Source organism: Orcinus orca, chromosome 3 (genome assembly GCF_937001465.1).
Source record: "Orcinus orca chromosome 3, mOrcOrc1.1, whole genome shotgun sequence".
In the NCBI taxonomy this organism is placed as follows: domain Eukaryota; kingdom Metazoa; phylum Chordata; class Mammalia; order Artiodactyla; family Delphinidae; genus Orcinus; species Orcinus orca.
Genome location: NC_064561.1, coordinates 71,120,256 through 71,135,103, shown reverse-complemented (window position 1 = coordinate 71,135,103; position 14,848 = coordinate 71,120,256). Strand labels below are relative to the sequence as shown.

At 47.1% G+C, this 14,848-nt stretch overlaps 2 protein-coding genes across 4 annotated transcripts in view; both read right to left on the bottom strand.

Annotated features, from left to right (window-relative positions):
• LOC125963778 (non-histone chromosomal protein HMG-14) overlaps nt 1-14,848 on the bottom strand; it is a 623,855-nt gene that overhangs the window by 135,858 nt on the left and 473,149 nt on the right. The gene's annotated exons all lie outside the window — the stretch shown is intronic.
• SPOCK1 (SPARC (osteonectin), cwcv and kazal like domains proteoglycan 1) overlaps nt 1-14,848 on the bottom strand; it is a 554,695-nt gene that overhangs the window by 143,302 nt on the left and 396,545 nt on the right. For all 3 annotated transcript variants that reach the window (XM_049707102.1, XM_004282089.3, XM_049707103.1), the window contains one exon: nt 143-269. In XM_049707102.1, coding sequence (XP_049563059.1) covers nt 143-269 — 127 coding nt within the window. The remainder of the gene's footprint in view (nt 1-142; nt 270-14,848) is intronic.

Below are 14,848 nucleotides of genomic sequence, written 5' to 3'. Positions count from 1 at the left end.
CTGTTCATGTGGCAGCTTCTCAAGGGCAAGCCCCAAAGTCCACCAAGATTCACAGGCCCCAGTTTTGGCCCAGAAAGCCTTGTCAGAACAAACAGACACAGAGTACTTTTTGATGACTAAAAAGAGAACGAAGAAGACCGACCTTGGACGTGTAGGTGTGGCCGTCGGAGCCGCAGATCATGGCTGACTGTGCCGTGGGACAGGGCTTGCACTTGACCAGACTCGAAGGTTCAACCCAGTGTCTGTGGGCTACATTCCCCTTCTTTTGCCTGAGGATGAAAAAAAGAGGGCATAAGGTAACTGAAGCTCCAGTCTCCATGGTCTTTCCTCCTAGCCAGGCACATCCTGAAGGCCCCTGGCCAGCACCCCGATTTGTTCCAACTTGCTGACAGTGGGCAGGAGACAGTTCCAAAAGCCTAGGTTCAACCCACCAGATGGATGGAGGAAAGCAATGTGGCCATTAAAAATGTTGTAAACACATGACTTATTGACATGAAGAGACATTCACAACACACTAAAAAGACAACGAGAGAATGACTCCGTCAGCTTCCCCAGCGCCCCATCTGGGGTGTGGCAGATCACAGGCGCCCCCAAACAGCTCCCAGAGCCTCAGACGCCTCCGGGGCCGACCAGCAGCCTCCGAGTGGGAGGGTGCAGAGACAACTCAGAGAACAGTCTAGATAGAAATGCATCTCCAAACACAACCAAATGACTTTATCACAGCTGTGGAAAACCATCTCTGGATACGTTTTAAAGCAATTTCAGTCCGGCTTTCAATTTGCCATTCGATAGCCCGGTTCTGAGGTGATGTCACTTTCAACTGCTAAAATCATCATAATTCTACTCTTTCATTCCAGCTCCAGTCTCCCCCTATCCTAACCTTTGTCATAATGATAAATGGTGCTATTAGGATGGCTTATGTCGACAGAAGGAACCCCATCACCATATCATAAACCACCGAAATAAAGGCCCGCAGTTACGGCCTCCCTTTCTCTCTTAGTTGAGGCTGCTTTCCCAGCAAACCACTGAGAGCCACTCTCCCAGCTGAGGGGCGAGTTCTGGGTGGAGGACAAGTGAGTGTGAGCTGCCCATCAATCAGGCGGGTACTGTGCCCTTGAAGTGCTTTGCTCTGGCAGTCCTGCAAGGTGCTTATTCGGGCGCTAGAGTCAGAAAACACAGGTTCAAAAGTCAGCTCTGCCTCTTACAGTGTGATTGCAGCAGGATATCTCACCCTGTAAATCTCAGTTTCCTTATCTGTAAAATGGGGCTGGGGGGGCGCTGGGAATAGTATCTCCTTCAAGGGGATGGTATGAGGATTGATATGAGCTGATATATGTAAACGACTCAGAATAATGCCTGGAAAATAGGAAGCAACAAAACTGGTACCTGCTGTTATCATTATCATTTGCCCCAAAAGATGAAGGTATAAGTACCACTGCCATAGAAATATGACTTAATTCTAAAGCCCTAGGTTTGGAATGGTGCTGAACTCCCCAGAACTCATGGACCCCAAGGAGGACATCTTTTCTGCCAGGTGTGGAATGGATCTCCAGCTCCTCAGGAATTGGGGTTTGGCATCTGACATAACCTACCCTCTCCCAAATGAAGGAAAGTGAGAAAGAAACGGCACCCACCAACTTGGATCTTATCCTACCTCAAACCTGCCCCAGCGATGTGGGGGAGGCAGCAAGAGCAGGAAGGTCTGTTTGGGGAACTGCCTTGGAGGCTGACATCAAGAGGAGGACCACGTGCCCACAGCACAACACTTGGAGCCGTCAGGGATCACAGGCTGGACGGGTTGTAGGGCTGAGCCTGTCTGACCAATGAACTGGTGGAGGAAGTCCTACGAGGGCACTTGGAGATGGCCTGGTCCAGATGACTCATTTTCCTAACGTTAGCAACTAAAGCCAAGTTGGCAAAGAGCCTTGCCCACAGTGATGGAGATAACGGGAGGCTAGGTGCGTGGTAACATTCACACAGCTGTAGTGTGTCCAGGGATGACTCCTCTTCAACCCATCTCAGTCCCACCTAGATGAGTAGCCTGAACATTTGCTGGGGCACCTGAATGTTTGTCACTGGGGCTCCTCTCTCCAACATCTCCCCGCTTCCAGAGCAGCTACCCACCTTGTCCCTGCCTCTCTGTCTGGAATAAAAACATCTACTGTTTGCATTTCTAAATCACATGGACATGGGGTCTCCTATTATCCTTAACCAAACACACTTTCTTCTTTCAAGGTGTGTCCTGGACTACTGAAAAGGGGACTGTAGGGGAGGGGATGCCATGCAGCGGACAAGCCGGCTGTTGGCACAGGGTTAATCTCAGAGGACGTGATTCCTTCAGAAGAACACCACACATTTATCATCATTCGCAGAGCAGACTGTCTGATGCCGATAATGAATCAGCAAATACAGGCAGCAGTTCTGGTGTCTGGCAGCCCTTCTCCTGGGTCTGTCCCCAGCGTGCGTTGCCACAACTGAAGCAATTCTTGTTTTGAGTTCCCAGAAAGCGGCAATGAAGTCCAAAGAGTGGGCAGCTTTGCTGGAGCAGGCATAACCGTGTGCAGTGATGCCCCAGAAGAAGGAAGCCTGAAGGAGCTCAGCCAAAGGCAGACAAGGGAGAAGTGAGCACTGAGCCACTGGCTTTGAGGAAAAGATAGAGAACTACCTATTAATCACCAGCTAGTGGTGGGTTATCCCTGTCTCTGGACCTGAACTTCACTGTCAAGCGCGTTAAGGGGAGGCAAAGAGGTGAAGCTGGCCAGTGCTTCCTAGTGGGCCTGGTGCATCAAGGATGCTCGATATATCCTCATTGGGCGAGTGGGTGGTACCCTACGTGCTGACCACTGCAGCGGTTACTAGCAGTTAATCACAGACTATCTGAGCCAGAAAATACCTTAAAATGAATCTAGTCTAAGAACTTTATTTTATAAATGAGGAATTGGACACACATAGCAGAAGTGAACTGCCCAGTGTCACAAAGAAATATGGCCAAGTTCCTCCATATATATCCGTCAGGTTGAAGTTATCCCGAAAATGACTGCATTGCTCTAGGACCATTTTAATTCCCCTATTTTGGCATCTATATTTTCACCATCAGGGCTCAGTTTTATAAATAAAATCCCCGTGAAACACTGTCCTTGACTCTGCACCTGCAGTGGAGAAAGCTCTCTCTCATACCTGATGCCAGGTGGTCATGGATTATGCCCAGGAGGAACCACGTCTGACTTCTCCTGAGATACCTTGGGGACTAGAGGTACAAAGGCCAAGCCATTCTGAGTTTTCCCAATTCTAATGAGACAAACATACCTATTATATCCAGGCAAACCCAGGTGTTCCTCACCCCACTAGGACCCTAGCGGAGACGGCACCCAAACCTATAGTCTCTGTCCAGAGGCCAAATTACACAAAATAATGTACAAGTATATGTGAGCCCAAGGAGGCATAACTTCCCTGCTTATTGTGTGTATATTTCAATCCCCACAATTCAGGGCAAACCATAAAAAATAACCAACCCAGTCGAGGCAAGGGACTAAGCTTTCTGGCTCTAAGATATTTCACTTCTTGAGTCAATGAAGAGTGAAATCCGATGAAGGTGTCTTGATGGGATTGCTATTCCCAATGTCAGAGACATTCATCAACTGGGGCGACACAAGCAATTTAGTCCAGGAGGCAGGTCCTGCCAGCCTTCCCTTTGGCCACAGAGCCCTAACTCCATCCCAGCCTGGCTGGTACTGGGGGCAGCCACACCTCCTACCCTACACACAGCACGGCACAGAAAATCCCAACCGACAAGATGGAGAGAAGAAAGACAATCGGAAGATCACCGGCATTGCTTTCGCTCAGTTGCTTATTCTTGATCCTTTTTTTTTAAGTCTACCAAAATTCTCAGCATGTATGTTTTTGAAGCAGAGTGATGATTCTTAGGTCTAAATCTGGTGATGCGACTCCCATGCTTTAATTCTCCATCTTCTCCCCACCTCCTAGGGCATCATCTGAACGCCTAGTTTTGCTGTTAAACTGACGGAGCCTGTCTTCACTGGGTCACTGTCTGTCTGCTTCCCTCTCCAACCTCCCCGCCACACACACATCCATGTATACACACACATACCTATGTATGCACATACACACATACCCCATGTACACACCCCACCATGCGCACTCACACCTATGCACGTGCATACGCACATACATCATGCACACACACACACACCATGCACGCACACTGTGCACGCACATACACACCCATGCACACACCCCCATGCACACAATGTACACACACACACTGACCACCAATGTCAAATATTTTTTCTCCAGCCACCCTTTGCTACTTCTCAGAGGCCACCAAAGGGCTCTGTACCCCTGTGCCAACGTGTGAGTTTTTCCCAGATCTGAAACATCTTTATTCCTACCCACGTTTCTCCCCTCCAACCCTCTCTGCCTCATAAGGCCTCCTTCAAGGCTCAGTTCAAAAATCCCCTCCCCCAGGAAGTCTCCAGGGGCCCTTCCACAGGCACGCAGGCTGCACTCTCAGCCCAGCATGGTCCTGTGATCACTTCTGCTCAGGCTCCCCTACTAGTCTCCAAGCAAGCACCTTGATTTGACTGGACCAGATGTTAAGACGCTACTATGATTCAGATAGGACCTGGCATACACCCAAGCTCAAAGCCTTGGAGCCCATCCTGGACACCTCCCTTCCCTGCCCTCACCACTTCTCCCCATCACTCAGGTCCTACTGATTCTACCTCCAGCCAGCCATATCAGCCCCTTACATGTGCCATGCAAACTCAAGTCTGTATTGACTTGGTAAACGCCTTCTACCTACAGAGCAAATATCTGCCCCTTGTCTAAGCTGCAAATCGACTGCTTTCCATGAAGTTTCTACTCCCCCTGGGAGCCCTACCCCAAGCAGAATTAACCGTGATATTATTTGTCCCAACACACACCTCGTTCAGACCCAACTGTGACTGTCACCGCAGCACAAAGCAGTTCATTTTGTTTCTATCTTCCTCAATAGACTGTACACTCTTCAAGCGTAGTGACTGCGTCTTAACCACATTTGTGCTCCTGGTGCTTGGAAACATGGTTGACCCTTAACACATGGGTGTGCTCAGTGAAATGAGTGAATTTATTAATTTGGATTTTTAGAACTTTCTCCTTTTATTTCTGGAAATTATTAGCACTAACCAGAAGACAAAAATTGCATGTTGTTTAAAGAATTCGACCGACTAAGAAATCCTAATTCAGACTTGCAAAAAAACAATTAGCAAACATGTCTGAAGACAGCAGAAAAGTGGGTAGGGAGGACTCTCCTGTGCTTCTGAGGGCTGAGGGACCCCCATCCTCTTGAAGTGAGATTGTCTCCAAAGCTGGGGGAGGACCTCCGAGACAGAGCTTCCAAATTCCCAACTGAGAGTAATTTTCAAACTCGGGAACGAGAAATGAGAATTCTCAAGAACTCTTGAGAACTGCTGAAATAATAAGTTTTTCTGTCTTCTTCTCAATACTGTATTTACGCGTTATTTTTAAAACAAATAGGAAATATTAAGTTTAGTAGTATTCATAAGGAAATGTAGCTTAAAGGGAAAAATTCAAATACTAGAAATTACCAGCAAACATGATTGGGTAGTATTCAAGTAACGTGTTATTTGCATCTTCTAGCAAGTTAACAGCACTGCACAGAATCACATGTTGATACTCGTTCTAAAACTACTTTTTGGAACACCACTCAGAGGATTTCTATAAGGTACACTATGCAAATGCATTTATTAATATTCATTTTATTTACAAGAGCAACTCACCACTGGCAGCATGGTGGATGACGACCCCATTCTTATAAGATGGCAATAGCTACAGGCAAGACAGACCAGATCATGACTGCTCTTTCCTGTCCTAGTTCCTGGAAACGTCAACCTTAACCCTCAAGTCCACACGTCAGCATTTCCTGCTCTTGCTTCCCACTGGCCCCTGCCACTCTTCACTCAGAGACCCTCACCAATCAAGGCAAGTCCCAAATCCTGCCACTTCCCCAGCTGACAAGCAAGGGAATCTTTGATGACATGAGTTGTGACCCAGTATTTCACACGAGCATGGGCAGAGGTAGGGCCATCATCAGGGCCCACAGTAAAAGTGTCAGAACAAAGACTTCTAGAGAACTTTTTTCCAGCAATCAATACAAATGCAGGTGTAAATTTCCTGATATCAATCCCACAGGATGAAATTCAACAAAGTGTATCAAAAATATTTGAAAGATGCAGTGGGGGAAGGAGCTGCAGCTGTATAGAACTGCTGACAGTTTTTTCAAATTTTTTAAAAATTTTATTTATTTATTTTTGGCTGCTTTGGGTCTTTGTTGCGGTGCACGGGCTTCTCACTGCGGTGGCTTCTCTTGTTGTGGAGCACAGGCCCTAGGCACACAGGCTTCAGTCGTTGTGGCTTGTGGGCTCAGTAGCTGTGGCGCCCGGGCTTAGTTGCTCTGCGGCATGTGGGATCTTCCCGGACTAGGGCTTGAACCCGTGTCGCCTGCCTTGGCAGGTGGATTCTTAACCACTGCGCCACCAGGGAAGTCCTTTCTTCAGTTATTGAAGAAGACAAGACCCCTTCATTTTATTTAATACACTGTGCATTCTAACGTGTTTGCATAACTTTTGACAGAACTGTTTTACTCTGCATATGAACAGCTGGTAAAAGAGAAAAGCAATTCCAGGTCACAAATAGTAGCAGCTGCATCCCAGTTCTTTCCTGTGACTGCTCCACTCCAGTCTAAATGCCCTGAACACATCTCCCTGACTCCTCGCCCACAACAACACCCTGGCAGTAGATGCTGCCATTACTCCATTTAATGGAAGGAAAAAACAGAGGCCTACATAACCAGTCCCAGTCCCTTCTTCTCTGTCCTGTCTCTGCTCTCTCGTCAAATCTCTACGGCAGACCTGTCAGCTCAGAGGCCTGGAGAACCCACCGAGGAACCAACCCTTTCCATTAATCACAGTGTCTGTTTGCTGGCAGCCAGCATTACTGCAGTTTACTTTCATGTTAACGTCAAACTGCCCACTGGAAACCGAGATTGAATGTGTTTGCAAAATCAGAACTAATTGCTTCTGAAACAAGGATGGAAGATACTCAGATAGTTGATATGGTGGCTACTTTGAACCAGAGACAAAATAATGAATGTTAATTGGAATGAAAACATGTTAACCACTGAAATAATCTGTCCTGTAAAATAAGGCTATAATTCCTCCATTGTTAGGGTTATCTGAGTCATTATACTAAGTCATGAAATTACACAGGAGGAGCATAATGGCCTGTGTCATTTACAAAAGCTGTTTTGTGAGAGAGAAAGGCTCCCACATGAGACTTGCTCCATCCTGGTGCCCGTGGGCTCAGGAGTCTCCTTCCTTTTCCAAATGAAGACGGTCCCAGACACAAGATCCTGTCCAAAGAGAGTCCCAGTTTTCTAATAAACAGATGTCTATTAGAGAACTGAGGAAAGAACGCCCAGCCTCCGTGGAGTAACTATTGCGCATCTCGGAGTGTTCTAAGGGCTACTGGGCACTCACATGGTATAAACACATGCTGTCTACAGAAGCTTGAAATTTTTAAGGGCAAATGTATAATAATGATAATAGCAGCTAAACATTTACTGAGGACTTATGATTCTGCTGATACTACTGTTATTACGACCAGCAACAATAAGGACCATATTCTGAGCTCTCGCAATGTTCCAGGCCCTTTACGTGAATTGTCACGTTCACTCCTCCCGGCAGCTCCAAGAAGGAGGGGAGTGATAGTGCAACATGGGAAGAACATGGGAAGTGTTGGGAGTGAGTACGAGTCGAGGAGACCTCGTGAGCAAAGCAGACTTATGGAAGGACCCAGACTCACAAGGTGGGCCCTGGTCATCAGGGTGGAGCATCTACTGATGCACTGATTCGAGCTGGCATGTCACTCACAGGGAAGCCAGCACCCTTGTGTGTCTTCACTCCATCTGGCTTGGCCCAGGTAAGGAGGCTGAGGGTTTGACATACGCCAGGTCGAGGCTCCAATCCATCAGAAGAGAGAAGCAGGTGCCAGAATTAGCAGAGAGCCATCAGTCCCCAGGCATGCTTCCAAACCACCACCAAGCCAGCTTTCTAAAGCACCTTCACACCCATAGGAAAAGTACGTATTTTTTACGTTTTTAGAGCAGAACCAGGGCCACCAAACAGATATGTGCCTGGTATGGATGCAATTCCAAAAGCTGGAACGTCTCTCTGGGTGTATGTGAACGGCACCCTCTGGACTGCAGTTCATTTCAACTTGAGCCTCCATGACCTGCCTTTCACCTGAGCTGTGTAATGGCCCAGGCAGCTGAAAAGCATCTAATCTTCATAGATGACAAGATTCAGTAGCCAGAGGAGAGCTTCCAACAGCACTGTACGTGCATGTGTGAAAGAGCTGAAAACGTTTAAGAGGGAACACACCACAGGAAACACTCCCTTAGCCAGGAGGGACTGAGGGTGTGAGAAAGGGAACCTCCACTTTGTTACTCTATATGTCTAGTATTTGACTCTCTTACAACCACGTATTGCTGGTTTAATCTGTTCAAAATCTAAAGAAGGAATGCATTTTCAGAATTTTTTAAGAAATGCATGTTGTCAAGCCTACCCGTCTGCCAACACTCCCTTTCTCCAGTAGTGTTTAAAAAAGTCAAGGTGATTGAAACAGAAGAAAGATCTCCCAGGTGCAGGAAGGAGGGCCGAAAAAAGGGAGTTTATCTATGTAAAAGCCTCCTGACCAGTCCGCAAAGGCTTCAGTGAAGAACAAGGGGTCAGATCTATCTGAGCTAAGTTTCTACATTACTGCATTTTGAGGGCCTGTTTAAGCAAAGCCATCAAAACTGAAGGTATGAGTATTCCAAAGGTGGTTAGGACCCGAGAGACAGTCTACTTTTTCAGTAAACATTTATCATATACCTACTATGTGCCAGAAATTGGGCAAAGAATTCAAAGATAATGCTAGATTTGTGTTAAACGTACTTCCTATAACACACATCACATGTAACAATTATTAATTAGCATAATGATATTTAATTACTCTGGATGGCTGAATTTATTTGGGGTAGGTGTTACTTTAACGGTTTTTATTCCTACATCCTGAAAAGGTAAAGGTTCCCTGAGAATGCTAACTTATCCAAGAAAATTTCTACGTGGCAAATTTCTACGTGCTATTAATTTCAGGACCCCCATCACCATTCTACATTTAAGAGCGTCAGAAGCAATTTGTGTGACCAAAAGACAAGAAGGAAAGGAACTTGCCGAATTACAAACCCAGATCTCTGGTGTTCCTCACATTTCTGGACATTACTTGAATGAAGGTTTCCTTATACTTGAAACCAAATAGATACGTCCAGGGATCCTAATCCAACCCAGTTCTCACCTAAACTCACAGTGCCCTCAGGGTACCTACATCAGATCATGAAGATTAGCAGGCTGATGTGATTATGTAAATTCCACTAAGCGGCCTGAGACTCTGTGTCTGCAGTCACCTTCCACTGAGGCAACGACAGAGCACGGCCACTGGCACCAAGGGGCTCTATGAGGCAGCGAGGGTGGAGTTTTAACTCAAAGTTCAGCTTGTTAAAGAGCTCGGCCACTGGGGCCTGCAGGCAAAACCCACACACGTACACACACACTTACAGGCCCCAGCTAAGATTCTGCTTTGTTAGTGAAAAGTGCCAAGCCAGCAGTGTAACAGCAGCTATTAGGGAAAATGTAAGTGAACGGCTGGGCTTTCTTTATTCCCTTAGGATAACGGATAGCGGAGTACTGTTGTAAAATTCCTTTTCTTCCTAAAAGGGGGCAGGAGAGGAACTGTTACCATTACCCACTGGCCTTTGGCATTCCCATTTGATTTCTTGTTTACTGATTGCCTTTGTTTGCTGGTCCAAGAAAGCAAGGGCCCTTTCTAGCCCTGAGACCTTAGAGGAACTCTTTAGCAATGGATACGCTCATTGGAAAACAATCAAATGAAAGCCCAGGGCCAAGAATTTCCTTTGCCTCCCTCTCTGAGTGTCCATAATCCTGCCTCTTCTCGGGAGGGGCCAGAAGTACTGAGGGTTTTGCTACCACGACTTCCAGCTAAGTGTGTGTGAGCTCAGGTGTGCACAAGAGGGTGAGTGGAATTCTAACATGGGCTCTGCTGCTATCATCTCAGAAAATACGTGCTTGCGTTCCTGAGGGGCAGTTAATTATAATGGGACATGCGTATGAGAGGAAAAAATAGCCACGTTTGTTTTCTAGTCACCAGCAGCAAAGCAACCCCATCCTAGGAGGGCTGCATATGATCCACTTTAGGAAGAACAAGTCGGCAAAATGAAGCAGAGGTGGGTAGATGGCATCGGGGATACCGCCTTTGCAGGACAGGCCCAGAGACAGGCTGGAAGCTGACAGAGACACGGATCCAAGCAGATCCAGCTGAACACCATCATCCGCAAACCATCAACGTGGCACCATTCACCACCACCAGTGCCGCAGAACACAGGCATGGCCACATCTGCATCATAACTTTCTCCTGCTCTGGAAGTTTTCTTCACAGTCAAGGTCAGAGGAGAGAAGCTAGAGCCCTTGACAAGTTCCTTCTCGCCTATGTGGCCTTCACTGGTAGGGAATTTTCTGGGTGGGCGGCCAAGAATGAAGCCTAGCTCCCTTGGTCTTGTGTTTTATCCAACACTTACCTTCTCCGGCCAGGTTCCTCCCACCCTTTCCCAAGGGCCAGCTCCAAGGCTACTCCTCGCAGAAGATGTCTCAGACAGCCCCGCCCCTTCCCTGAAGCATGTCTGTCCTATGTTCCCAGTCCCTTGTTCGTGCCCTGCAGCTCTTTATCATTGGCTACTTTGGACTATGCTCATTCAGGTACCCAGCTGCTCCTATGCACAGACAAGATACTCAAGAATGTGTTGGCACAGGGAGCAGTAACCCTGTGCCCTAATGCTATTCCAGAGTAGAACCTGGACCAATGTCTAGAAGTTACCAAGAGAAAACCTTCTGAGTCAGCATAAGGGAGATCTCTCAACACAGTGAGAGCTGTCCCAGGACAGAGGTTCCATCTCAGGAGGTTGGGGAGGAGGCTGCCAATACCGCAAGAGTTAACGCAGAGGTCACCTAGAGGAAGGGGATTCTACAGAAAGCACACTCGGATGTGTGTAAGCATTCTTCTATGACGGACCATGAGGAGGCTGTTTCTATTTCTTTAACACTGTAGTCAAGGGCACTGAACATCCTGGAATACAGATCTTTACGTGTATCTCTATTGGCTTCCATGAGATAGATTCTCCAAAATGGAACTAGGGGGCCAATGAGGCCAAAATACCCACCAGAAGTGCTGTAATGTGAATACCTGCAGAGTGCCAAGACCTGGAGTTATACTCCAGAGGGAACTAGGTATTACAAGTAAGTGGGATGAGCATGATCGGGGTGGGGGGTGGGATGTGCTCTGTGGCAGGGAACTCACTAGATGTGAGCTCACGTGAGCTGGCAAGGATCATCACCCCACCTGATGGTTCCTTGAGCGACTGGAGGCTCAGATAGGAGACTACCTTTCACTGGACACCTACTATGTTCCAGCATTACTTTAAAGTCATCCTCTGATAAGAAAATGCAGATTCCATGTAGGAAAGTGTCTGGAAGGCAAAGTGGCCCTTACACAGAAGCCGGGCTTTGGGCAGCCTTGCCCTGGTCCCCCATCTCTGCCACATAAAGGCTGTGCAGGATTGAGCAAGTCACACAGCGTCTGAGCCAGAGTCCTTACATGCTCTTAAACTACTAGGGATACTAGTAAATACCACTGGTCCATGCTGCCCCTTCCCTGCCTTCTACCCATGGCCCAGCCCCAACTACAGGGGGAAGTGGCTGCTGCCTTCTTGGAGTTTTAACTTCAGTTCATGGGACTTTTGACTTCCTAGCCTAGACTGTAGGCACCTGTGTCCCTAGTCCCCTCTACCAGGCTACCAGCTCCAATGAGGGGAGCTTTAGGATCGTCCTGTGAGCGCATGTGTGCATGAACGTGTGTGAACGTGCGTGCGCGTGCACACACACACACACTCACACCCAGAGTCCTCCAGCTCCTCTCGCATAGCACACAACCTGGTTTTAAGAAAAAGAATTCAAGAAAATTCGGTCCACATTTTCTTGTCGATTATATTATAAAAAACTCTTACCAGATCTTTAACAGTGGTCATTTTAAATCTTCTTCAATTCATGGACAATTGTTTTATTCTGATGCTTTCTTAAAAGCTTTTGCAATAAACTATAATCCAAAAATAATAAAAAAATTCAGTCCATCCTAAGCCACACTTTTATGTCACTCTCTGGCTTAAAGCCACATAAAACTTCCTTTCACACCTGGCCTGAGAGCCGACCCCGTCCGTGGCCTTCAAGACTCTGTAGCGTTGGGCCCTGCCTCCCTCTCTGGCCTCATGCAGCCAGGTCCCCTCCATCACTGCCTTTCTGCAGCTCAGGCCTCTCTCCTCTCACTTCCTTTAGGACACCAAGGCCCTTTCCCCTCCCTGAACCAGGGCCTTTGCAAAGGCTGTTCCCCAGCTCCAAGAACACTTCTCCCTACTCTGTACCTTCTCCCCAGATGGCACTGTTGGTGGGAATGTAAACTGATACTGCCACTATGGAGAACAGTATGGAGGTTCCTTAAAAAACTAAAAATAGAACTACCATACGACCCAGCAACCCCACTACTGGGCATATATCCTGAGAAAACCATAATTCAAAAAGAGTCATGTACCACAATGTTCATTGCAGCTCTATTTACAATAGCCAGGACATGGAAGCAACCTAAATGTCCATCGACAGATGAATGGATAAAAAAGATGTGGCACATATATACAATGGAATATTACTCAGCCATAAAAAGAAACAAAATTGAGTGATTTGTAGTGAGGTGGATGGACCTAGAGTCTGTCATACAGAGTGAAGTAAGACAGAAAGAGAAAAACAAATACCATATGCTAACACATATATATGGATTCTAAAAAAAAAAAAAAAAGGTTCTGATGAACCTAGTTGGAGAGCAGGAATAAAGAGGCAGACATAGGAGATGGATTTGAGGACATGGGGTGGGAGAGCGAAGTGAGAGTAGCATCCACCGTATACACACTACCGAATGTAAAATAGTTGGCTGGTGGGAAGCGGCAGCATAGCACAGGGAGATCAGCTCGGTGCTTGGCGATGACCTAGAGGGGTGGGATAGGAGGGAGGCTCAAGAGGGAGGGGATATGGGGACGTGTGTATCCATATGGCTGATTCACTTTGCTGTGCAACAGAAACTAACACAGTATCGTGAAGCACTTATACTCCAATAAAGATTAAAAAAAAAAAAACCACTTCTCCTTACTCTGTACCTTCTCCCCACCTGGCACCTTTCACCTTTCACCCCCTTCAACCAACCTAAAGTGACCCTCTCTTATGGCATCCTGCTCTTATCCTACTTAACGCATAGCACAGTTTATATGATACTTTCTTTATACCCGTCTTTTCCAACAGACTTTAATCTCCACAAGGGTAGACTGTGTCCATTCATCACAGAATTCCAAACACACAGCAGTGTCTGGCAAGTGGAAAGCACCATAAACACTTGTTTAAGAAATGATCACAGACCCCAACTTCGTGGAGTCTGAATGAATGACATTTAACCCACCATCACCAGTGAATGGGAGCCCCTTTGTGAGAACCAGTCCTGCCAATGTGATGGCAGGATGGACTCAAGCCCAAAAGCCCTTCATCACCATCACCTTCACAGATGGCCTCCCTGGTACCTGCCAAGAGAAGGACACTAGTTCCAGGCTGGAGGGGAGCCCCGACACTTTGCCCTCCACTTGGGAATCCTCATAGCCATGGAGGTTTGAGCCAGAGCCTCCTCTCTCATGTCAGGTAAATGGGAAGCAGGACACCCCAGCACCCCAGCTGCAGCAGGACCATGGAAATGACAGTCCGGAAGAGGGGCCTTTCACTCTTCAGTAAGACAGCCACATTCATTTCAGTGTGTACCCATGAACAACATCACTTAAGAGTGCGCCTTGGAAAGGTACCAAGGTCCCCAGACTAATTAACTTTCATCTCTCCTGTCCCTCTGTTCATGGAAGGCCTTGCCGGCTGCCCATCCCCTCTGTGAGGAACATTAAAGACAGGATATTAGCTTGAGAACATGCTATTTAAAACAAAAGCACACCTAAAGATAGCCTCGGATGCCCATCTAAATCATCCCGAGTCCATTTTCTGGCCCCAGAACCCTCATGGTCGGTGCCCCAGATAGGCCCTACTCTGGCGCCTGATATCCATAAAGAATGTCTTTCACGGTTCATTGGTTGAATTAATCTGATGCAAAATGTCTAAACTGGAAACATGTGAGTTGGGATCTTGATGAGTTTCGGCAGAGCAGCAAGCGAGCCACAGTAGATTTATTAATAACAAAGGTGAAGGAAAGAAGTTTAAGAAAATTAAAACAGAAGTAAGTGAAAGGGGAAAAATCAATCAGATCACTTCTGCAAAAGAAGATGATGTGTCCCGAGGCCACACCGGCCTTGCTCCCCTGGACACCAGGACACTGCTCTCCCTGGATCCTGGAAAGTGGCCCAGAATGTGCAGGCAACACACAACTTCGGGGAGTTGCAGGGGGGCTGGAGCTTGTCTGCTTCCTTATGTTTAAGGGCAGGTGTGCTCATAAAATGATTCACACCTGTGCGCCACCAGCAAGCCTTGAGCCCTGGTGGAAATCATGCCTCACAATGACCTCTCCAAAACCCGCACACCCCCCTTAACCTCCTCTTTCTAATCCATTTCAATTTGATGCATAAAACATGGCA